The sequence below is a fragment of the Hippocampus comes genome, unplaced genomic scaffold (genome assembly GCF_001891065.2).
Source record: "Hippocampus comes isolate QL1 unplaced genomic scaffold, H_comes_QL1_v1.1 scaffold174, whole genome shotgun sequence".
In the NCBI taxonomy this organism is placed as follows: domain Eukaryota; kingdom Metazoa; phylum Chordata; class Actinopteri; order Syngnathiformes; family Syngnathidae; genus Hippocampus; species Hippocampus comes.
In genome coordinates this window covers 7,539,132-7,565,032 of record NW_017805983.1, presented here as the reverse complement: position 1 = coordinate 7,565,032, position 25,901 = coordinate 7,539,132, and the positions used below count along the sequence as shown (strand labels likewise).

At 44.0% G+C, this 25,901-nt stretch overlaps 1 protein-coding gene across 3 annotated transcripts; it reads right to left on the bottom strand.

The window, feature by feature from the left end:
• Positions 1-475: 475 nt before the first annotated feature.
• On the bottom strand, positions 476-25,208 carry LOC109528465 (plakophilin-4-like). Of its 3 annotated transcripts, XM_019891105.1 has the most exons (23): positions 25,100-25,208; positions 24,832-24,928; positions 23,913-24,104; positions 18,643-18,755; positions 17,552-17,586; positions 17,140-17,250; positions 14,261-14,415; positions 13,192-13,645; positions 11,167-11,337; positions 10,580-10,781; positions 9,331-9,463; positions 8,069-8,282; positions 5,712-5,895; positions 5,373-5,490; positions 4,501-4,695; positions 4,156-4,329; positions 3,801-3,951; positions 3,376-3,568; positions 3,184-3,268; positions 2,604-2,721; positions 2,392-2,523; positions 2,125-2,198; positions 476-1,572 (listed from the first exon to the last, which is right to left on the bottom strand). In XM_019891105.1, exons 2-23 carry the CDS (start codon positions 24,889-24,891, stop codon positions 1,321-1,323), a joined length of 3,516 nt encoding a protein of 1,171 aa, XP_019746664.1. In that variant the 5' UTR covers positions 24,892-24,928; positions 25,100-25,208; the 3' UTR covers positions 476-1,320. The 3 variants fall into 3 exon arrangements, with proteins under 3 accessions (XP_019746664.1, XP_019746663.1, XP_019746665.1); XM_019891104.1 differs by lacking the exon at positions 25,100-25,208 and having other exon boundaries at positions 24,832-25,091; XM_019891106.1 differs by lacking the exon at positions 25,100-25,208 and having other exon boundaries at positions 17,146-17,250; positions 24,832-25,091.
• Positions 25,209-25,901: the final 693 nt, after the last annotated feature.

Genomic DNA, 25,901 nt, shown 5'->3' with positions numbered 1-25,901 from the left:
ATTAGGAATTGTGAGGCGATCTTTTTTTCAAAGTAGAACAAGGTTCAAGGATTAGTCTATAAAACGCTTAGCACACCATATTTTTGTCATGCTAAAATTCATCATGGATAGGTGGTCCTTGGACAAATGACCCAGCCCTCCTCCTGCCCCACATACTGCCAGACCAGGAATGGGCCACTTAAATCCTAGAGGGTCACACAATTTTTCATCAGTGCTACTTGGGCACATAGAACCATGCACTTCCAAAGCAGATATAACAAAAAGGCATTTGGAAATATGTGCCCTCAATCAGAATATATTTCTCAACCAAGATCCACTACGCTGACCCGACAACAAAGGGTTTGAAGTCAACAACAAAATAACCACATGTATTTTTTTTCCCCCAGTGCAAAGACCTCTTACAAATGAAAGTGACCATTGTGTGTTTTTACTGTAGCATTGTAGCTACTCACTCAGTCTAAAGCAAATAAATGCATAATTTCCAAGTTTTTATTATGTTATTTTGCCACATCTTTTTTCACTACTCATATTCAGTATTTCCATTTGTAACATTGCACATAATCTTCATCAGTGGTTTTGGACGAAAGAGACGGCTTTGTTAGCTTCGTCAGGTCTCAGGTAAATCATAAATAATTCATAAATAATGTACAAATCTTTCTCACAGAGTCACATGTAAAGTTTTACAGATTGAATACAACAATTCAACATGACGGTTCCAACGTTGTATTTGTACAGATACATAGTTGTCCACATACTTGAAGATATATTACTGCAGTTTTGCCCAACAGACATGAAAGCGATGAGTTCTGTCTTTCTCTCCTCGTGGGTGAGTTCATTCTCTTCAAATCTGGGGCACAAAACCTTGAAATAGATTTGGGATGACATTGATCAAGTTTGTTGTTGTCTTCGTCGCACGATACAGCCGAATCCCCTCTCAAATTCCAAATGTTCGTTGCGGGTCACCCCACCTTCCACCCTGACAAGACTGACATTATGAAGCCAACAGACTGCACATTGTTACCACAGAAAAAAAGGTGGCATTAGACATACATAAAGTCAGGCTAGACTCTCTAAAAGCACCTTCCACTGAGCTCTTTGGACCCTCACGAGGAATTCAGAGAAATGAACTTTTTGGACATTGGTCGCTCACTGACCCCTTACTTCGAACGCTCACCAGCATGAGACATGAGCAAAATGCTGCCATTTTGGTTCACATTTTAGGACTAGTCTAAAGAACGTGTGGTTTAACATTTGCTGATATTTCCAGCTCTGCCCTCTCAGCAGTCTTCCGCGCCCTTCGCTTTTCACGGGCAAACATTTTTACACCCAGGAATCGGGGGATCCGCTGAACTTGTTGGCCCTGTTTGAAGGCCTCCGTGTGGTGGAGTAGAAGTCCACATAGTTGGTGTTGGTTTTGAACTGGAGCGGCTGGCCGCTGTAACCATCGGGAGAGGACGGGGTCAGGTGGACCGCGTCGTCCTCGTACTGCTCCACTCCGTAATCTTGCGGCGACGACAGGTACAGTCTGTTGTAGTTCTTCCTGTCCGGTTCATCGTAGAAGGGCTCTGGGTGCTGGGAAAGCAAGCAAGTCGTCAGTTTGATCGAGACTGACATAAATCAGACCAGACGTTACCTCTGAGGACTTTACACATTGACCATGTTAACAATCACACTCTTTGTACGTTAAAGAAAACCAATCGAACAACACACAACAAGAACAACAACACAAGAACCAGCACTTGGCAAACCGGGCATGGAAAAATCTCACTCTAAGGAAAAGACATAAGATGAAGCGGTAAAAGAGAAAACAGGATAGATGGGTTGCCCAACGAGAGAACAATGGGCACAACAGGAACCGTATCAACAACCGTCCCACGATGACAATGAAATAGTTGGTGGAAAAACAGTCACTCCTTGGTTTACGATCGTCCCGACCGACACGCTGTAAAAGTTCTGAGCAGACAGACGGCAAAAGAAGGCACACTCATTTTCTGCCATCCTGTTTTTCATTTCATTGTTTGAGCTTCACGGCTGGAGGAGTTTTACATCCAAATATTTGTCATACCTGTAAACCAAAGACCCTCTCTATAGCCTTTTAATAAGAATCGTTTACTTTTCTCTTACCTGGGCCCTTCTGAGCTCGTCTCCAGACTGTGAGCTGTACGTGCCAATGAAATATGCGGTTTTCTTCTCAGACCCTGAATAACACAAACACAAATTTGATACTACCTCCCATGAAAAGATCGACACAGTGCAATTTCGGGGTTAAACAATGCGCTCCAGGATGTTGGTCGACCCCCGAACAATTTTTAGATTCCAGGGTCACATTGCCGCCGTATATTACGCAACTTCAAAAATGGTCGACCGAAAGGATTCCAAATTGATGCAAACCTGTATACTGATGTTTGTGTAAACTGTTATCCCCGTAGTACGTGTCGAGTTGCATAGACGATTGCGCTCTCGGGTAGTTCGAGCTGTGCCTCCTGATCCCCAGCATCGCTGGTGAGGATGTCGCGCTCCCACCTGAGGTAGAATAGAAGACTGCAAATGATATTGTGCTCTTTGAAATGAAGTGATTGTCTTCAGAGAGACGGTCGTCTCACCACATTGGATGACGGGTGACATGTGAATGGGGCTGGTGGGCAGCGTCGGCTGCGAGCGGTAGCGGTCTCGCTCCAAAGTGGAGACCGGTGTGACGAAGTGAGTGTAGTTCCATCCGTCCTGCATACAGGGGCCACACACATTTCAAAGAGTGCAAGTGGGAAAACTCAAGCAAATCGTGTCCCTCTTTGATGACAAGCAAGTTGACTCATGACTTGCTCTTGTCATGATAAAGTGGTTTACACTAACCCTAATTGATATATTTTTTAAAAATCGATTTTAAGTAATAACCTTCACATGCCACACTGCTAGAGGACAGTGCTGCTTCGATGATGAGGAGAGAGAGTATCGTGGCTTGGAGAGAGTTCAGCTGTAATGAATGTGAGGAGAACAGTTGCTCAATCAGTCTTGAGTTAAAATACAAGTGGAGGGTTTATTCAAGTTAACAGATCGATATACCGCGTAACGCTCTCTTTATCCAATAAATGCAGAGTTCAATGAAAAACCAGGATGAAATGGGGACGTCTCATCAGCACCTTATGTCGACTTAGGCCACATTTGTTTTCCACTTAAGCCCCTGACCTGTTTGTAGAGACTCCTCAGCTCTCTGTACTGCCACAGTGTGTTCAACACTTGAGCAGCTGCCTTCATAACCTTCATGGAGTACCTGCAACAGCAGAACACATACACACACATCAACTTTGTTTTTTGGGGTTTTTTATTTTATTTTTTAATTTCATAGCAGCATCCGAACACTCTGCTGCTGCATCGCACCCTTTGCCTCGTCCTTTGCTGATGTCCACCAGCTTCTCGATGCCGCCGCTGTCGGCCAGAGCTTTGGCGTTCTCCATGTTGCGGCTGGTGACCTCGTGCAGGGTGCAGCAGACGGACGCCACCGTGTCATCTGACAGCACTGATGGATTTCCGCCAGGCAGCCGATTGATCAGATCCCGCATGGCGTACTTTCCTGAAACAGTCATTTTTTTTGTTTTGTTTTGTTTTTTCCCCGAGCATGTACCCACAGTAACTGATTACTTTGTAGCTGTTCCTGCATAACAAAGCCCACGCCGGCTACCCTTTGAGATTAAAAACATACAGCTAAAGACATGTCAGATAATAACAAACTTGCTGTGCTGAGTTCAGAACGATCAAGAATCTGAAAATAGATTCAAACAAATCCAACTTTGCTTTGCATGTACCTATAAGCTCCTTATTGCGTCCGTCCAGCGCCATGTTGCGGAGGGCGGTGGCGACAGAACAGACCACGCGATCGTTGTCCATCCTCAGAAGCTCCACCAGGATGGGCAAACCTTTCTCCTTGCGCACTGCTGCTCGGATGTAGGCTGAGAACTGAACGTACGCAGCAAGACCAAGGGAATGTATCACACGCTTTTTCTTGCTCCAATGGTACTTTCACAATCCCGACTATACAGTACTGTCATTGCACTTTTTTTTGACGATTGCGCGGTAGGTGTAAAATAAATAAATCAAAATATATAACAGCTACTGAATGTGAATAATGTCAAGGTGAGCCATATTATAGTAATTGGGGACCTTCCAGTTTCCTGCAGACAGATTTTGCAGTGAGCCGGCAGCCCCCTCAAGCGTGGCAGCATTTGAGCTCTCGGCCAGCAAGTTGAGGTATGGCTTGACCACCGTTGGATGCCACAGCAGCTCGGCACCCCTCAGAGTCTGAGAAAAGCCCGGAATGGGCCCGATGCCGTCCCACTGCGCAGAACAGACGCACAACAAGGTATTGTCTCTGAAAGTTATTCAATCAGTAAAAGAAAAATAACGTTTGAACAATGTGAGGAAATGATTACAAACACACTTGTGACAATCTTTGATCACTTTTTTTTTTTTTTTTTTTTTTTTTTTTTACAAATTTTATCACTTTACTTTTTCATCTGGCCAGTCGGTCCTCTTCCTACCGCGCCTCCTCTTGCCCCAGCAGATGTAGTCTAAATCCTTGGTCGCGGAAGAGAATCCCAAGAGGGTGTCCAGCTCCTGGTTGCCGAGGAGACGAGAGGACGGCATCTCTACCTCCAGCCGGTAGGAGAGGTTCCTCAGTGTGCACGCGCTGTTCTCCACAATCTGAGTTCAATAAAAAACATGAAAACGTTTGTGAACAGTTTGTGCCAGTGTACTCCAACATGGCAGAAGAGTGATTGACAACCACTTATCTGAACTGAAACCATCACCAAAACTTATTTTGTTTGGGTTTGTGTGGCCAGATATACCCCAGAAGATCTAGTTTTTAGGTGAACTTTGAGAGAAGAGCACCATACTGAAATACCGGAAGCCTGCTGCTGGTAAAAAACAGGGCACTCTCCATTTCAGCATCAAATCTGCACTACTGTGCCATTAATCCGAGAAACAGAAAAGTCCGTGAATTAGACATGCCCACATTAATAACGGTACGATGTGAATTTCCTCCTTGTCTATTTTATTTAATTTTTTTGAATAAACTTATCCATTTTTGTGTTTTCCATCTCCTTTCCAAGCACTTTACCTCCTGCAACATCTTCTTTTTCACTAACACTTCACACATTTAAACTGTGGCGGTAGCAAAATGGCAAAATCAAATCAAATCATAGGACAGAAGGTTTTTACTTATGGTGCCGCCTGGGAGAGTACATCACAGTGAAGCCGGATTAGTTCAAGTCTTTCTTTTCTCACGTTTATAAATTTTGAGCTTCCCATGGAGTAAATAAAACTGGGCTTGTGTGTGTGTGTGTGTGTGTGTGTGTGTGTGTGTGTGTTTGCATCACCTTGCTGTCATAGTCAGAGGTATTGATGCAGGCTTTCAGGATGTGAAGCAGTGAGTCTACCAGACCTTCACAGCAACGCAGCTGACCCCTCGCCTCCTCTCCTGCCGAGCTCAAGTTCCTGACACACACACGCACACACACACACACACACACACACACACACACACACACACACACACACAAACCCACTACTTTTATTGTGTCATTCTTTAAATAATAATAAAAAAAATAATAATAAATGTGTGTGTGTGTATGTGTGTGTGTGTGTGTGTGTGTGTGTGTGTGTGTGTGTGTGTGTGTGTGTGTGTGTGTGCGTGCGTGCGCGCGCGAGCGCGTCACCTCATACAGCCAGTGGTGTTTCGTAGCAGTAGGGAGGATTGGAACTTGATCTTGTGTTGTTCACGGTGTGACAGGCTACTCCAGCCTGAGTGGGGGATGACCACCGTGTTGGTCAGTGTGGTCAGGGCGTCGCGAATGATGGTCATCTTCACTGCGTCACAGGAGGAGAGGTTCCATAGGACCCCTGTACAAGTCAATTCAATTATATTTATAGAGCACCAATTCACAACACAAAGTCATCTCAAGCCACTTTGCACATTGACGAGGTCAAGAACATAAAACAGTAAAAGCGGCAGCTTCAGATTACATTCTCGACAAAACGGTGTTCCCATGGCATCACTGCAACATTTATTTTCTCCATAAAATAGTCAAATCCCCCGAAATGAAAAATGAAATAAACAAAAATCCCTATCGAGGTTGAGAAGTAGACGAGTCCCTTGTTTATTGCTGCTGTTAGATTTCAGAGCGTCGACGTCTACAAAAGAGCAAGCATTATTTCTTTTATTCTTTATGCCTTTTTAAAGCTTAGTGCACAATACAAATACAGTACACAATATGAATGGGAGATATTATTTTTGTCCACTTGGGGTCGCTTTATTCACATTCTACACTTCAGTATCTGTGACTTTGAATGCGTGTCTCATTAAAAGGCAGTTATGTGCCGTTGAGGTACATGGGAGTCAGTAAATTGTTGGCTTTGGTGATCTCAAGATAGTGGCCGGCTCTAACCTAGCTAACCATTCGCTCGTCTGCTTGTTGAATATTTCTTGGCAAATTTCATTTTTCTGTGCAGCCACAGTATGAATGTGCTTGTTACATGTTTATCGTGTTAATGTGTATTCAATAAAGCGATTGCAAGTGCACCTGCATCTGTGTTTATATTTGACCACAATTACAATTCGTTGTAACTAGTGGTGGTAAACTACATGAAATTAGCTTACATGTTACGTACATATGTCTTCAATGATGTTTTCCAACCAAAGGAAGGCAAAACAAAAAAATGGAAGCTACACGCAGAAAAGCCCGTGATGGGATTCTAATTTGCATCCCAACCCAAACTCTGGTGTGATCAGATTGTGGCCAGTACCCATGAGCGACTTTCTCCATGATCTAAAGACACGCTGAGGAATTATTCCTGTTTTGAAACAGTGCTGAGAATCACTTGGAGAGTCAGAGCCATCTGGGGGTATTAAACAGGATGTGTGGCGTGCCTGCAGAGCTGTCACTAGCATCCTGTTTCAGCAGCACATTATCTTGCATCTATCCTGATATGCACTCAGTCAAAACACAGCGGGCACTCTCGCCACCCACAAAACAGCTGATACACACATTGGAGCACTTCCAGTCTGCACATTGGACCACCAGTCTAATCACAGAGTTGTCTTCTTAAAAAGTGGATCCTCTTGTGTACAGAAAGAAAGGGTAAGTCATCTTATTACGCTGATTTTTTTACAGAGTAATTATAGAATCTTGACAGAGAAGTGGGATTGCCAGATGGATTAGAAAAAAAATTATATTTATATTTACATTAATAGAAATAGCGTGAAAGATCATGGGACTGGTCACACCTTAGAAGACAACCCCCCCCACAACCCCTCCCCCCAGCCCCAGGTAATAGTTAAAACCTACAGAAAGTGAAAGAAGCTTAAAAAAAAAATCTTGTCATACCCCCTCTATCTTCCGAACTGTGAGTATAAACGAGTAAAATCAAGCCAAAGACACAAGGTACCGCTATGCAAATATGGGGTGTCTCAAAAGGCAATATGCTGTACGCTTCCTTTTGCAGTTTCATTTCAGGCATCACTTGTACAAAAGTAAGAACATCAGCATTTGGCAACTTAGGTTTTGCAGTTTTTGTAAGCACATTATTCCCTAGGTTGACAAGCTTCACTGTATGTTTGCCACACTATACCAACGTGGAATCTAATTTACGCTATGCGCGACAAGTTTCTTGAAAAAGAATCAGTTCTGAAGGCCTGCTATACGACCACATCTGATGAATTTGCCCAAAGCCAGGGAAAGTCCATCTGGAAGTCAGCAAAAGTTTGATTCAGCAGATAATTCAAAGTCGTGTAGCTTTCCTCATATTGACTTGAGGTTGTTCAAAGGTTTCAAGTGGAAGATTATGATGCTCAACAACCCGAAGTCGGTATGGTGTTGTGTGTTTGGTGACAGAGGAATGATATGTTAAGAAAAAGTGCGCAGCCAAAGCTGTTCAATGCTAATCGCCTCACATCGGTCCAAATAAACGGAAATGAAACATACATCAGGAAATGCAGAATAACTTTTCAGTTGTAGGCACTCATTCTTTCCACGGTCAATTTTCAAATGTTGTGATGATAAAGCCATTGACATACCGGTCACCAGCTCACGGACTTCATTGTCTGTCGTCTTCCTGAGGAGGCGCAACAGTGCAGGCACGCCACCGCAGTTCCTCAGTGCCACCTTGTTGTTGTCTGTGGCTTTCCCATACACGAGGTTCCTCAAAGCACCACAGGCGCTCTTCTGCACTTCAGCTGCCTTGTTGTCCAGCAGATCCACCAGGTGCTGGATCCCTCCTAGGTGACACACCTGTGGAAAGACCACGGACCAATGAAGATGCGGATAGCGTGCGCCCTTTGATGAAGTGGGTCGTCGCATAAAAGAGGTGCGAGGAGGTCACATGTGCAAGTCACAAGTGTCAAGTCTTAACCTTTAGGTTTCAAGCAAATCTGTTCTATGGTGGAAGATAAAAGTTAGCTTATATTGTCACTCTTGCAAAGCTTGCAAATTGCCATTCATGTTTCAGAAAAAAAAACCCAGAAACAAATGGTACACTGTCTTGTCAAATATAAACAAGAAAAACGTATCAACTCATGTGGCTCAAGTCAAGTCTCATGAAGACGAAGGGAAGTTGAATCTTTTCCTGAGTTTTACCCGAGCAAGTCATAAGATTGGTGACTTAAGTCAAGTCGTGAGCTTCAACTCCTCCACTTCTGAAAGACTCTAAATAAAACCTGTCGGAAGGCGTACCCCGGATTAAGCAGGCTGACCAATACAGATGCAATATTCCAAGGACTCAAAACTAAAATGTCTCAAAACTTTCTGGTTCTGCCTTCAATCATCTCTGTAAACATCTCTGTACCTATGAAAAATGCTGCATTCCCAGATTGCAACCAAGGACACATCAGGCATCGTCGTACAACAAACCAAACCAAATGGAGTGTCCTACCGCACAAGGCTATCGGGCTGCAGTTATTTATTGCACAAGAATGTGATTAAAGGGAAGCGTATCAGAGCTTAGAAACGTTTGGCGCCAATATTTTCTAAATTTCAGTTGGAGCAGATGGTGCTTTGGCTCAGTTAGGATGCCAGCATTTCACTAAAGTAAAAAGCTGAAGCGGAGAATGTACTTTTGCTATGACAGATCAGCATGTCATGATGCAAGTGCCATTCCATCTGCATATTTTAACTTTTAAATTTTACTTCTTAACTTTTTTTTTCCGCTGTGGGTTGCTGACAGAAAAAATGCAACAACTTTGATCTTCAACTTTGTATTTACCATGCTACGAACAATGCAGCTAAATGGGATCCAATAGTGTGTGAAATCTGAATGTGAAATCGGTCCCTCGACACTCACCTCAACTTTGATCCCGTTGTCCCCAAAACATAAGTGCTGCAAATAAGCGGCGGCATTTGCTTGCACGGATGGGAAATGGTGCTGCAGCATGTGGATGACCTCTGGCAGCTCGGGGTCTCGCCATGCAAACTCCCTTTGGCAAGCAAAAAAAAAGCAAAAGGATAATTGAGTTCCTCATCACCTTAATTCCACACCTTTCAAATTAAGTCTGTTGATTAATACGGTGGCACCATGACTGATGAGTTTAATTCGTTCTGTAATTATGCTCAGAACTAATCAAATTTTATTGTAATTATACAGGTCACAAGTACAATGTAACAAAATTCATTTTACAGTTTCAAACCGCCCAAGGAATGTTAACAAAGTGACACCTAACGGGGAGGACAGGAACGGGACGACTGTTGAGTCGCCCAGCGGCGCCCTGATTCCATAGATGATAACAAAAAGGAGGAGGCTGGGGGGGAAAAAAAAGCACCTTCCAAAATATGCTTCAAGAGGTGGGGAGGAATCGAGAGTGGTGAGGGAGGGGGGGGGCACAGTGTGGGACTCGGAAGAAAAACCTTGGAGTAGAAAATGTATGTACGGTAGTGTGAGTCTTGTTGTCTCTGCCGTCTGATGGCTGATTGCCAGGGAGATGACCTCATAGAGTTCTGATACGGGAGCAAAGGAGATAAGGGCCCAACTTCTTTTCTGCAAAACATCCAGGAGATAATCCTCGCAAGGCCAGCACCAATAAAGTCAACAACTGTTTTGGTTGAGGCCGATTCAAAATTTTCAAACAAAACTTCACACAAGTCAACAAGCCGGGGGTGATAAGATCGGGAAAGAGCAGGGGAAAAACTGTCCGCCTTCATTGAGAGTCAGAAGAAGAAAACCTTCTATGGGTCATCCATCCCGAACAGGATTTGAACCCCAGTCGCAATGTCCTAAATGAGCAGCGGTTTGCGCTAAGCCATCCAGCCACCACTCCTACAAATGTCACATTAAATTTACTTCAACTTCACTTCACAAGCTGGCAAAATGGCAACCGGCTTCAGCTCTTCAGCTCGCCCAAATCAAATCTTCGACCCTGTCTGCTGAGTCAAAATAATAAACCTAACCATGAGTTAAAAAAATACCGTAAATAAAAAATCTGCTCAATATCCAGCTACCCAGCAAGTGGACTGGGAAAACTACCTAGCATTTTTTTAGTGTGTAATAAAACCTGTAAAAACCTCCTCTTGGTTTTTTTTTTTTTTGTCATGTGCACCTGGGGTCTTTGTGGATGCTCTCAATGGATGGCGTGCGGGTGACCATCCGTTCCACCAGCTCTGAGTGCTGATGGGAGTAGACCGGCTCTCCGGGGACCCTGAAGGAGTCCACGTACACGGCCCCATTGTTTAGCCCGTAGCTGCTTCTTTGGTATGGGAGAGTGCTGCAATGGCTTGTGGTCCGGCGGAGGGTCCCGACACCTGAAAAAAAATATCAGATGAAGATACCTCTGAATTTCGAATTTTGAGCGTTTGTTCTCTTGAGTGTATCTTGTATATATTTCTAAAAACAAAGTCAGACAAAAACACATCAGCTGACTTCGTTGTTTAAACATGCATGTGGCAAAAGAGAAGCGTCGTCCTTCAGATTATATGGACAATAATTGAGTTCTGATTTTTGGGACAAAGCCTCTTGTGTCTATAAACCGGAATTACCCTCATCAGTCTATTGTGGGGAAAAATATCTCCTCACATAAGAATATAAACCAGTTTTCAAATTTCCTCAATGGGGAGAAAAATATCGAAATCTAAACACATCAGATACCAACCAGCATTTTAAAATTGGAGTTTGGTAACGCAGCAGTACCTGCGCCTGTCCCATAGAGACAGCCCTGCAGTTCTTGGGAGGGGCTGTGATACAAGGGGCTGTGGAAAGTGTGGTCATCGAAAACTGGTGTCATATGAGAATCTGGAGACAATGCTGCCCTCAACTCCGGGTCAATATGGCCTGATTGACCGGCATAGGAGCTATGAAGGCCTGCGGATTCACACACAAGGACAACACTTGTGAACCGTGCATATAAGCTGCACATCGTACAAACAGTGTTGACCCAAAGTCCTCGCTCGGTAGATGAATTCCCAGAAGGCTTCTCAAGACCAAATGAACCCAACTGTTACTGCGCTTGTTCCCTTTTGTCTTGCAGTCTGATGGAGGCCTCTTTTTAGATTAGTTAGTTGCTCAGTGTACCGGTTTGGCACGAACCAATTCATTCTTTGTAGTTACATTTTGACTGACTACATACACTTCTGTCCAAAACATATTGGAACGGAAAGGCCAATTCTTGAATTGTTGCTGTTGGTTGAAAACATTTAGGGTTGACATCAAAAGATGAATAGGAGACAAGCGATCAACATATACATTTTCATTTTGAAATGTTTACATCAGGATCAGAGACAAAAATTATGAGATGGCAACTCTTGTTTGAGCACGCCTGTTTTTCATGTGAGCAGAAGTATTGGGAGATGTGACAGACAGTTAGTTGTGTTTCGTTACCCAAGTGATGTGTCTTATGTCAATGAATGGAAAAAAAATTGGAACTTGATCTTGTGCTATTGCTATTATTCGCTTCTATGAAAAGCAGCGATCGAGGTTTGCCTCAAGACGTTGGATTTCAGCTAATACTGGACTTGTTCGCTAGCAGGCTAGTACAAGCTATGGATTGGCCATCGAGGTCTGCACGGGAGATCTATACTCAACCACTTCGCTTGCTATTGTTGAGACATTTTTTTTGTCTCCCGGCCCTGGTGCATAATTATCTTGGGAACACGAAAGAATCATTGATCTATTTCTCTCCTGGCATTGTTATCACACCCAAGAGCGCACCATATTAAGAGCACCCGAGCGCGTTATGAAACCAAACGCAAACAGTCGAATCCTATCCAGCCAAAATGGTGAGCGAAAAAAATACACAGCGGAAGTGATTTAGATGTGCAAGCAACCTATATGTTTGGAGGGTGAGTGTAGGCTTACTTCTTTTCTGTAATACTTTAACATGTGCGCCAGAAAATTTGTGAAAATACTGTTTTTGGCAACTACCCACCTTTTTTACTTAATCTATTGTGCGAGTGCTGAGCAAAAACATTTTAAGTATGTGCAGCCATCCATTGCTCATTTCCTATCAGTAATCTGGGATTATGGCGAATGTCACAGACAACTGGGAATATGGACTTCGGTGACGTGTTAGGCCACTGAGGAAACCACTCAGCTGGAGTACAAGAGGCATTTAATTGTAGTTCACTGCCTCTCAAACATACACACTTAAGTATATCTTTCTACTCTTTTCACATGGTCAAGCACAACAAATGCGTACAAAGGGTGCAAGAGTGCAACTGAGAGCCTCACTGCGAAAAAAAAGAAGAAAGAGTGCCTCGGTTGAAAACCAAGTATAAAGCAGATGCTGATGGCCGTCTAAAGCCTTTGGCTGCGGCCGGATGATAATCAGCTGATGGCTTTGTGATAGAGACCTCGCTATGTGGGTCAGTGGGAGAGGCTTAGTGATGTGACCAAAGAGTAAATGGGTGTTGTGGCAGCATCTGCAGTACCACAACTACAGCACAATCTCAAACAACAGAAGGTGTATGCTTCAAAAGGGCAACTTTTGTCATCATCGAAAACCGATTGTATTTGCATTAAAACCCCTTCTGGCGCTCTGAAATAATTTATTGGTGCAAATTTGGCTTGAGAGGGAGAGTGAGCGGAGGATAGAGAGAGAAAACGGAATAAATGGGTTGTGCCAAGAGAGAACAATGGGCACAACAACAGCTGTGAACGATACCATGTGTCATCAAGTTTCAATTTTGTGGCATAACATATTTTTCAAACGTGACTGACCTATGAGGCTGTCAGGGCGGGGCAGCGCACTCCTCTGGTACAGGCCGTATGGGTCCGCTCCATAGGCCAGTGACTGGCTCTGTCTGGGCAGTGTGGAGCCGTAATGTTGGGGTACCGCCGTCATCCCAGAGCGCAGTGGTGACCCCATCAAACCCCTCCCCTCGATGAGAGAGAGAGTGGAGCCCAGACGGCCACCGCCGCCAGCTCCTCTGCCGCCGAGGGCCGGTGTGCCTTCGCCTGGGGAGGAGGGTGATGGGCAGGAGGGTGGCATGCTCGTTCCGGGGAAAACCGTTGCCAGCGGTTTGGGCTCTGAGAGGATGGGTGAGTCATAGGTGCTGCCCTGGGATGTTCGCAATGATATGCGAGACGGTGAGACTGTGCCAGCAGTGGCACAGCCGGGAGACTGGCTCCTAGAAGGGAGGGATGCCATCCGTCGCAGCATTCGACCAGATGGCTGCGAGGAGAAAGAGAAAAGACATGATTCTGATTTTCCCACTGCATTTCCCCCCTGGTTTTCATTATCAATTTTTGTACAAGGGAACACGATCAGATGCAAACTGTCCATTGTCCGATTATTTGTGTTGAGATGCTAGCAAAAATTTGGTGGTGGAAAACTTCACATTATCCAGCCACCATTAATTCATATTGCCTTCCCTGCAGTGGAAGTAGAATATCAGTTTCTGTTGGCAGTACAACCAAAGAAGAACAGCAACAACGAGGGTTAAACATTGAGTACAGTCATGTTTTATGTGCGTTTGGGGGTTATGTGGAGAGCAACTCTTATTACTCTGTGGTTTTATACAGTACAATGCTGAAGAGAACAATTTTTATGAGCAGAAAACCTGCAAAAAATAAATGTTGGTTTGTTTTGGTGGCGCTTGAACCGATTAATCACATCCCAATTAATTTCAATGGAAAATATGATTTGAGATACTAATATTTTAGATACAAACTTGGTCATGAAGCAAATTACACTGTATGCCTGTTGGTGCAGCCAAAAATGGCCACGAACAAATTGCTAAGGAAGAAAAATCGAACAGGGCCTGAATACCAGTCAAACTTAACCTACCTGGCCGGACGCTTGACCCTCAGCTCTTGGGCTTCTCGAAACGGAAGCACGGGGCTCGGAACGTACAACGTTCTGGTTGCTGTAGTAACTGACGTTGCTGTCCTGATAGCCGCTGTCTGAATAGGAGGTCAGGTGAGCTGAGTGGCCCCCCGAGCCTGCGAGGAGACCAGGAAACATTGCTCAGATACCATCAGCCAGCAGTCAGTGTGTTTTAGTCATTAGCATTTTATCTCACTTGGCTTTCAACTTGCAAAAAGGAGCTCTGAATGGAAAGACGCGATATGGACATCTGCATTAAGGCTTGATGCTTCTACCGTAACAGTGTGCACTGTGCACAGAGCTTCATGGCTGGCCTACTTTCTACTGAAGCATAAGGAGGAGTAAGCTTGCGGGGGATGTTTTTATTTCCAGACGGAGGAAGGAGTAAAATGAGAGCAAATGTGCTATCAAAGCTGAACTCAGATGTTGTATGATTACTTATCAATTTATGAGAGTCCCGTGATGCTGAAATTTGATGAAAGAATTGAAAAATCCGTTTAATCTCTTTTTATAGGCCGTTCAAAGGTTCTCCCAAAACGTACAACCGGAGGTCTTCAAACACAAGATGTTGACTGTTGCTGCTGTTTTGCCCAAGTCCTCAAAGAACCGTTGGTATTCTCTTGTCAGATTCTGATTCTTATCGATCCATTTCGCTTTCCTTGTCCCTGGCTTCCTCCTTCCTTCAACTTCTCCTTCTATGGTGATCTGTTCTAAAGAATCTGGAGGTCACTCTCAGCGTCTGTGTATATGTGTGGCCGGGTCTGTGGAAAGACTTGACCGAACACAAAATAATTTTTATGTGGGCTTTATTCCCGACTGAACATAGAAATGCACAGCAATAGGGGTGTTCACACGGCAACATTTGCTCCGGTACTGCGCCGGTGCTGCCCCAGTAGAGCGTTCACACGTGCAACGTTACACCGGTGTAGCCCCTGAAAACAGCTTAAACCGGAGCAAATTTAACCCTGCTCAGGGAGGTGGTTTAAAAATTTGCTCCGGAGCAAATGCTCGTTTGCGGGGCAGCACCGATGTAAAATGGTACGTGTGAACGCTACAGGGTTAAAATTTTTCTCCGGAGCAAATGCTCGTTTGCGGGTGGAGTAGCCTCGTTACGCATGAGAGGAGTTGATTACGTACGGCTAGAATGCGTTGCTTTCGTGCTCTGTTGTACTTCCGTCATCTTTCCTTTTGTAGGAGACTGGACTGTCTCGGAGTTGTTTGTGTAGTTTGTTCCTCTGTTTTATGTTCATAACCCCACCATAGAATTTATTTGTGATTTCCTCTCTTGATTTTCTGTTTGGCGCATTATATGGTTGCTTTTCTGAGTGTCATTGAAGTCATCGTTGATTTACGTTTTCGGGGGCGGTCATTGAACGCCTCTCGAGCAGAAGGCACGGAGACCGAGAAGAAGAAGGACGTGCCTGTACAGTAGTTGCTTGAGTTGTACAGTATATGTTTTAAAAAGACCCAACACGACAGCTCTTTGTTTTCTATCATTTTGCACCGCTGCAGAAACTGCCGTGTGAACGCAAGTGGGGCTGCATCGGGGCTGCACCGTGGTTAACACGCTCAATGGCTTTGTACGTGTGAACGCTCCACAAAATTTGCTCCGGTGTAAGATATATCGCAACAAAATACATCGGTGCAGCACCGGAGCAAATGTGTGCCGTGTGAACACCCCTATTAATAAGATAAAAGACTGAGATATGTCAATTGGATTCTAAAAGATCAAAGAAAAGGATCTAACGGATCAAAGAAAAGTATACAACAAAAGACAACAGCAGTGGCTTGTCGACACTTTGCGGCGTGTTGGGTGCACACGAGACACGCGGAAAAACACAAATAATCTCCCCTGCTGCACGGCTGTTCACACAACCCGCCAGCGGCAGCATTCAAATTCCCAAACCACAATATCGTACTCTGAATATCGCCCAGGTTACATTGACGATTACGGACGATCACGGGTATTATCAAGTTGGAAAAAGTGGCATGCACAGCTCAGAGACTATCCCTCTTTTCAGGCATGTCATTCTCCCTTCACTACGTGGTCTGACTCTCATTCGCGCTACGTGTTCCCATGGGATTTAATCCAGCGCTACCCTTAAAGTGACAGTGCTACATTTGTTAAACAAGGCAGCATTCACTACACTAAGTCCAAGTATGGTTCACTTGGTTACATATGTATCCAGGTCTTCCTCTTCTTCAGCTGTGCAAGTAGAGCATTTGTCTCTGTTCCTCATAGCCTTTGTCAAATCAAAGCATTGTTCTTCTTGTCCTTCCAACACACCTGCAGCATTTGGCAGTGCCATTCCCACAACTCAGAGGCCTCAAGCTACCGCTCCTCTTTCAAAGTCCATCTTCCCCTTGAATCTGCCAATCTGGCATGAATCTCTGGTAGATAGTTTGCATCCATTCTAACCATAGAGCAAACTCTACTACAGGGGTTACCTGTGCTTAAGATGGGTCCATCGCATCGAGGCACCTTTCTAAACATTTTTAGAATTCACACAACTTTTTGGGTCATCTCCCTTCAGTTGGTAAGGAAAGAAAAGTTCCGAAGTGAAAACCAGAATCCGAGGCCATTGTTGTTTGCTTCCACGCACCATTACTGTTCATGAATTTCTGTATACTGTATCCCCAAATTGCTTCGAAAACTCTGCCGCATTCCTATTTTTGAGCATGCAATCAAAGTGGTCTCATCCCGCATTGCTCACTACAATGCGTACAGATCTGGTGTCTTTCATTTGCATGGTGATGACACATCGCACCAACATTTGGCATTTCTCTTTCAGGGTTTACATTTTACCCCGAGCGTGACCGTGTGTGAACAAGCGACAGACCCTCACTGTCATGCAGGGATGCGCGGTCCGCTTCAGGGGGGTACAGTCCCTCCTCTGCCTCCATGCGACGACCTTGACATGCCGATGCCACCATGCCCTGCGAGTCTCCTCCTGAAAAAAGCATGCAATAATTTGGAGTCAAAACTAAAAAACGATTTTACATCAACATTTCTGTGTCATGGTAAATTTCTCTGTAAAAAGTCCATCTGAAGTACATCTAAGATGATTTGAAATATTTCATGGTTGTGCGGTTTGACTGCAGGCGAGAAATGGATGTGCTGCAGGAAGTTGTCTTAACAGTAAAAAAGTTGTATGACAGAATGATCTAAAAAAATACAGAGCGTAGCGGATTATATCTTTTGTGGAAAAAATGCTGTGATAAATCTGTAACATGGAAAGAGAGAATTCATACCCGCAGATCTCCAAGCAAACGACTTCTCTGACGAGCTTGAGCAAGGAGAGAGAAAGTCGTCAGTGTGTATCAAAGCGTATTATGAATGTGTTCACCCCAAAAAATGTACCTGTGTGCACCGATGCACTGAAACTGAAACCTCCAAGGTCAAAGGCGCTGTATGTGGTTAACCAAACCCAGTAAAGTCACATTAACACCCAGAGTTGAAATCATCATCATCCATGATGTCCCATGTCTTCATTCAATAACTTACTGGACTGTAATTTAAATCTGTTAAATCAATGTGTGTTTGCATTTCTTTTTAATTTTATGATGTAACCACAGAATGGTACCTCAAGAGTGTGAATTGAAATTTTCCCAAATCAATTTACATGTCTGCCCTAACTGCCCAGTTTGATTATTATGTGCCTTCCATAGGTAATGGAATAGAGTACAACTTACTTTGTTACAGTACGTTGGTAGAATTTCCCCTAAACTTTACTTTCTTATTCATATTTCTGGCAAATGTCACTTTTACTCTCTACATTTCCCAAATTAAATGTGTCCACTTTTACTTCGATACATTTCCCACGACTGGTTATAGCAACAAAAAAGAATCTGAACATGCAAACTCCACACAGGGAGGCCGGAGATGGAACTGAACCCGGTACCTTTGCACTGTGAGGTCGACGCGCTAACCACTGGACGACCGGTCTTAAAACTTTTACTCAAATAATATTCTTCATGATGACTGGAACTTCAAGCAAACTTAATTTCTGTTTCGATACTTAGAGCCAAGCATCCCTTTAGCTACTTTACACAGGACGGCAAAATGATCGGGCTTTGTCTTTATACACAGCAACTCCCCTCAAAAGCATAGGCAGTAATTTCTCTGAGCACATTCAGAGGTTATCTTCTTTTTATAATGCTCTTATGACTTATGATGGTGACAGTTTGACCCTGCAACTACCGGTAATTCTTTATTTGTCCACTATTTCATAAAAGCGAGGCGAGGGTCTAAATTTAAACAAAGCAGAATTCCAGAACAGATTTCGTTAAGAATTAGAGGTTCCAGTGGACCTGATGCACCTTGCGGAAAAATAAGTACTTACCTGCTGCTGTCTGCCACTGGCGACTCAGCTCCCAGCATGCACCTCTCCAGCTGGCTTGCCACAATCTGACGCTCCTCCTCCAATTCCCGTGTCAGCCTCTCAAACTGCAGCTCCTGTGGGCACACATCCGCAGCTGTGACAGCGTTCCCTGCATTGTGAGCATCCTTCTTAAGAGCCACTTGAGGTTCAATATTTTTTCAACCCAGAGAGAAAGTTTTTTTTTTGTTTTTTTTAATGCACTCACAGTTTGTTTGTACTTTCAATTCACTTGTCATTCTGCTGTGAAATTGCTATTGCATGCATGACACCATACACAAAATAAAAACCTTTACACATGCATACAAAGGAGAAAAATTTGTCATTGTGCCACACTGTGGTGGTTTGGGGGTTCGGTGCCATATGATCAATGGCAACTGCAGGTTGCTCAGCAGCAAAAAAAAAAAAAAAACACAAAAATAAAATCTGTACCAAATGACATATTTTGTTGTCACGAGCAGAATTCAAGCATTCGAGGCTTGGTTCCCATATGGACTAAACTACCACAATAATGAAATAAGTCTAGTACGTATCAAATAAAGCTTTCGATAATTTGAGTAACAGATGATCTAGAGCGCACTTTAAAGAAGGATTCTGGAGGTTCATGCGATGATTCTGTAAGTACCTGATGTCCACGCACTCAAAAGTACAAAAAGAGAATTAAATACGGTTTCCATCTCAGGATAAAAGCACCGTTGTATTTGGGTCAGTTGCTCATGCGATAGATGCAACCTTTTTCATGGCCCTTTTAAGTGGCAGCTGGTGGCAAGTTCGTGCAAGCCTGCGTGATTTTTCGAAAACACAAATCACTTATTTGCTAATAAAATTAACTGGTATTTCCAATCAATAGAGTATTTCATTATCCACTGGTTGGTCATTTGGAGGGGGGAAAAAAAACACCTTCCTCAGTCACTGAAACTACAGCTTTTATATTTTAGCTTATGTGTCCTCTTCCCTGTCATTGTAATGAAATATCACTTCTGCTTTTATGTATTTGTTTGAAGGTCTCATTTGTCTACATTTTATTTTATTTACGCTTTCCACTTGTACTGTTCATCCAGAAATGTTTCATTTGTTATGATTTTCGGAAAGGAGTCCAATGTTGTATTTAAGTCCAGGAATAGAATCATCACTTCTACTTTTGCGAGTTTTTTTTTTTTTTCTTTCACACGAGTATCTTCTACTTAGGGCGGCACGGTGGTCGACTGGTTAGCACTTCCACCCCACAGTGCAGAGGTACAGGTTTCGATTCTGGCTACGGCCGTCCTGTATGGAGTTTGCATGTTCTCTCCGTGCCTGCTTGGGTTTTCTCCGGGCACTCCGGTTTCATCCCACATTCCAAAAAAATGCATGGCAGATTAATGGAGGGCTCTAAATTGTCCGTAGGTGTGAGTGTGATTGTGTGTGATTGGCTGGCAACCAGTTCAGGGTGTACCCCGCCGACTGGCTGTTGCTGGGATAGGCTCCGGCACGCCCCGCGACCCTCGTGAGGGTAACCAGGTTAGAAAATGGATGGTTGGATGGATCTTCTACTTAAGTACAGCGTAAGTACTTTTGCCACCTTTTTGTCTGCTCAGCACAGTGAATTTTGCTTGACCCTTTGCCCGCACTTTTCAAAGAAGAAAGGAAATCACCCCTGAGGTACTGAGCTCACTCTTGTTTTTTCGGCCTTTAAGCCTGGACAAAGTAGCCATTTGTATTCTTTGCATGTTCCTGTTCATCATACACATCCGGTAATGGGAGAAATCACAAAAGGAAACGCAGCTGCATCGCCCACGTTCACCTTGATGGAGAACAATGCAACGCATCCTGCTTTTTGCTTTGTAATCCCTCCACTCTGTCTGCCCACAAACACAACCCGGTGATGCACTCAAACACTTTTGATTTCCAAACGCCCACTTTCCAATGGAAAGCAACAGGTACGCCTCTCTGAACGTGGTCAAAAGGCATGCTGAGAGCTGGTAGAAGTCAGTCACGTAACTGGATGTGCCTGGCGGAGGTTGGGGACTCGAGCAACATTTTTATGTCACAGAGAATAAATTAGCCAGCGAAGTTACACATCCAATTATACTGCATTTCACCAACAGATAACAAAGAAGTGTGTACATTTTGTGAGCACCGCGTCACACCTGTCCTCAAATCACTACACTGGCTTCCAGTGAGTCAAAGAATAGATTTTAAAATCTTACTGATGGTCAATAAATCTCGAAATGGTTTTGGACCTGAATACATACAGGAGGTTCTAGTATCCTATGAAACATCCGGACCGCTCAGATCGTCTGGGACAAGTCTCCTGTGTGTTCGTGGCACCAGAATCAAACAAAGTAAAGCAGCATTTCGTTATTATGCTCCTCCCCTCTGGAATAAACACCCCGACCAACTGTAGTCTGCTCAAACTGTCAGTTCATTTAAACAAACATTCTCGTGAATCTATCCTTTATTCACTTGTTTTGCCCGTTTGCACGCTATCTTTTCATTGCTCTCAACTGATGCTTGGTTTTAACCATTTTAGGTGATTGCATTTGCATTTTTTTTGCTATGTCTTAATCATATTTGGTTTCTCTCTCTGTAATGTTTGGAATGTAATTGTGACTTTGAGTCAGCAGGAAGCTGTCATTTGCAGTGGGACGTCAGACCCGATCATCCGGCTCAGGTCAGGCAAGGTCAAGGATCTGTTTTCTGATGTCACCCTGGTGTTGATCTATTGAACCCCCTCAAGAGGTTTTGCTTAGTGTGCATGTTGTTTTTTTTTTGTTTTTTGAAGCACCATGCATCTTATTTTCACATTGTGACCGTGCATGGATCTCCTCAGGTCTGGCCAACATCTGCTTGCTGATATTACCCATCCAATAACCCTGCTGTGTATTTACTTTACAACAAAGATGACTGGTTTTAGTTTATCTGAGCAGAGTGCAGTATTGACTTCTCAGAGAACGATGGTGACATTATGGTCTTGATTAACCTCCCTGACCAGGATGGCTGCCTGTAGTTCAAAATGAGTGATAATAACCAAAGGAATAGCCGCAACGGTTGGGCACTTGGAGGCACTAAAAATACATTTATGATGCATTAGTCAACCCAAAAATGTTATCCCGAACGGAAACAGTTTTGAGTCAACATCGCACCTAAACTTCGATCATCTGACAGCCTTCTGTCGAGAAGTGATAGGTGATCAGATTTTGACACATCAGGTTGAGCATCAGGCTTAAGCAAAACGGATGGAAACTAATTCAGCTAAGTCTAGGAGCAGATAGCTACACGCTTTGCTCCTACACAACACAGTGAGCTGGTGTAAATAAAAGCACTGCGTAAACAGTCTTGTGTGTTGATACGCTCCGAAGCACCGATTGGCTGCCATTAAATGAACCAAAAAAATCAACATTGTAAACCGTGTCTAAATCAAGTGGTACCTACAAGCCAGTTCACAACAGAAGTTATCTCAAGGTAGCAAAGAGCAAGTCAAGACCCATGCGCTTCATGTATTAGTTTTTTCTCTGTTGGTTTGGCTCATTTCGTGAAACACAAATGACATGGACAAATCCCCAAACCATCTTGCAATTTTCCACAATAGAACGTCACTTCTCATTGAGTTCATCAAATCGCAAATGTCTTGTACGTTTCAAGTGTGTCAGCGCATCTTTGCAAACGTTTATGTACAAGTAGGCTACAGTTAGCGCAGTGAGCCCACGTTTAGCACATGTTTGCAAATAAAGATATCTTGCTGATCTAAGCTAATCAGTTGATGCTCATTCCAATGGGTGTGCTCTCCAAAACATGTCAGCATGACCTCATTGGGTAAGTCATCATATGCGCGATAGTCTGTTCAGTTGTGTTTTCATGCTGGTCTTGCTGATGTCACCAGCGTGCGCAAAACAGCAGTTGTGGCGACAAAAGTCAAACAAAACAGATACATTTCGAATAGTCAAAACTTCGGTCAATGCGCAACCCGCTCCACCAACCGAGCCACGGGACCACCATGCTGTTGCCCTGCTGCTGGTGGTGACTAAGACCAGCTGTCCAGCTATCACCATCTGGCTGGACCTCAGCAACTTGGTGGTTCTGCTGGGCGGCTTCGGCTCAGTGCGGAGCGCATGTGGGCCTGTGACTGAAAGTTAGGCTGTTCCAATTTTGGCTGTCTTGTTTCGCTTTTGATGCTGTTATGCTCTTGCTGGTATTTCGAGCACCAGCACGAAAACACAACAAAACCATGCCAGTCTAAGGTTTTTTTTTTTTTTTTTAAGTAGGGAAATTATTTATTTCTCTTCTTCCATTTTTACACATCCGTGTCATCTGTTAGTTAAACTTCTGCCATAGTGACAAAACTGCATTTTGACTTGCAGTGCTTACACAATGCCAAAGGAACGATGCAGTTTGAGGGGGAACGACCATTGACATCAGAAAGAAATTTCGTTTTGACACACGGGTAAGCTATTTTGAGAGAGATGCGAGCCTTTGCAAGTAGTACAGGTTATTTTCGGCAAAAGCATGAAGTGAACGCAAATAAACTAAAGCAATTGAGAAGAATCTTTGCAATTTGGTGGCACTGAATCCTTATACAATCAAGGGATCTAGTTTCTAGCATGTTTTAACAGTTTTGGGAGAGATATGAGATTTTGCTCATGAGCTGTATTGTTGCACACAACTGTAAGGCTGTTTGTCCAAATGACCTTTGAGTTTTAAGAACGCCATCTGTGTTTCAAGAAATTAGCCAAACCAATGGGGGAAAACTGTCACGGAAACCAACTGCACCCCACATGAGCAAGCACTCGGCGACAGAGGCAAAGGAAAAGTCCCTCTCAGGAAGAACCCTTCAATGGAACCCAGGCTCTGGGGGGGGCATCTCATTCATCCCGGCCAAGTTGGGTTGAGATGGAGAGAGAGAGAGCCGAGAGCAGACAGAGAGAGAAAACAGGAGAGAGGCGCATTGAGCGACCGGTGGAGAGATAAGAGTACAATGGGCACAACAACAGATATTTAAAGAACAATAACAGTCCCATAATGACAACATGTATTCACATAAAACACCTAACCGCCTCAGAGTATGCAAATTTTTTTATCAAAATATGGAATACAGATCAACAGAACCTAAAACCATGTAAAGGATTTGCTCTGTAAATTTCAATTGGCTCCTTCAGTGAGATGAAGACAATGATGCAGGCAGGTAGCGCGGACGTGCATAGAAACACGGTGAGAGAGTCGAACCCACAGCAAGGGTGCATATGTTGCCATCCTACCTGTTCTTTGACAGAAGCCAGCAGGTTGGTGGTGGTGTTGGTGTTGGAGGAGCCTCCAATGTCTGACGGTTTGCTACGGCCGCTCGGTCCGTCTCTGACCGCCATTGGTCCTTCTCCTTGCGAATCCACTTCCTCCATCTCTGCTACCTTGAGGCTCTCGAGTCCAGGGTTGGGCTGCTGGTGAGGTGGCGATAGTGAGACCAAAAGAACTCTGTCGTCTTTGTATTGACACAGGGTAGGCAGCTCCTTATGATTTATCGACTGTCATAATCCTGCTGGGATTCATTTGGACCACTTCAGAAAAAAAATTTTGGTGACTGACTGCTGAACCTCATGAAATGTACAAATTCCTCAATCCTTTGCATTCGTGCAGGTTTAGATTGCCATTGGCTCATTATCACACACAGCTCTGGGATGAAATAAAATAATAATTACTGCAAAATGATCACTTTATGCAAACAAATGCCCTGCCAACAAATCTTCCATGAGATGCAAAGAAACTGAAGTGTTTTTTTTTGTTGTTGTTGTTACTAAATATGTATATGATTGTGACACATACCGCAAGCTGCATTAATATCAGGTTCTCTAATTGTATTTAATTATTTGATCTAGCAATGGTCGTTTCTATTTTTCCCTCGGTGTAAATGGGAGGCATGGCATCTACACATCACCTATGCGATGAATGCATGTGCATTACAGTGCACGCACACCGCACAGAGGGCATTTTGTTTCGTGAACCGTCCTCCGGCAAAGCAAGGACGAGGTCACCACCGACTCGCCGGACCCGACGCGAGAAAGGCAGCTGCAGTGAAACGGAGCCTCCCTGCATGCCTCCTCCCTCCACGGGCCGACCCGCGCTCCTTTGCACACGCACACGCCGAGGAGTCTGCTTGGCAAAGCGGCTGTCGGTGAGACTCACCGGCCAGATGTTGCTGTTGGAAGCAGGCCACACCTGGCACGCTCCGTCCACTTTAAGCATCCATCCTCCTTGTCATCTTCCACATCCGTGACAGCAGCTACATTTCCAAAAAAAAAAAAAAAAAACGGCACAAATAAATAAATAAAATAATTATCCACACGGACCCACCCTGTAATTAATTGTGCCTTAGTGTATGTTTCAAATAGAGCGTGACACTGCGCGCGCGTGCACGGGTTTTAATCATGAATAATGATGAATGCACTTCAACCTCTGGTGGCGTCCGCGCGGAAATCTGCCGCCCGCCCACCAACCGCCGAGCCAGTGTTACCGATCAACGGCGTGACGTCACCATGCGGCGTTGGATTGTTTTCTGATCCGGCGGTCGATCGAGAATCGATTCGTCCCTGCAGAAGATACCTGCGTGGACGGTTAAATCTATCTAATATGATATGAGTGAAACACTACTACTAATAATAATAATAATAATAACAATAATGATAATAATAGAGAGCGAGAGATAGAGACGTATGTGAATTACAAGACTTAAAAAGAGTAAAACGCATTCTCTGAGGGGCGATTCTAGGGATCAAAGCTTTAGGGGTGATGAGGTCATGCAGGCAAGATAAATTTGGCACTTTTGTTGGCTACTTTCGTACGCAAGTCCATTTCCACATTGATGAGAGACAGCATAACACTTGGAGGGGAAAGTTTGCAACTAAACCGTCCACTCAACCACAGCAAAAGAGGAATGGATTTGATTTGTAAAACAAAAATATCTTAAGCAACTCATTTTGACACAGCAGCACTTGCTTTTTCTGGAGTAAACCACCTAGTGAGTAAAAACATGGCGTTTATATAAATGCATGTAAAACGCTATATTTGGGTAATTTCAAGTGGATTTTTTTTCCCCAAATTTCAAAACCAATGTTGAACTTTCTGGTCAGAACTACAAAAAAATGTATTATATGTTTGATGCAAACACAACGCTACTCATCATCAAAACGACACCCTACCTGCAGTCAGTGGCGGGGCTGGGGGGGGGGGGGGGAAACGCGGGCGGAGCGCCCGCG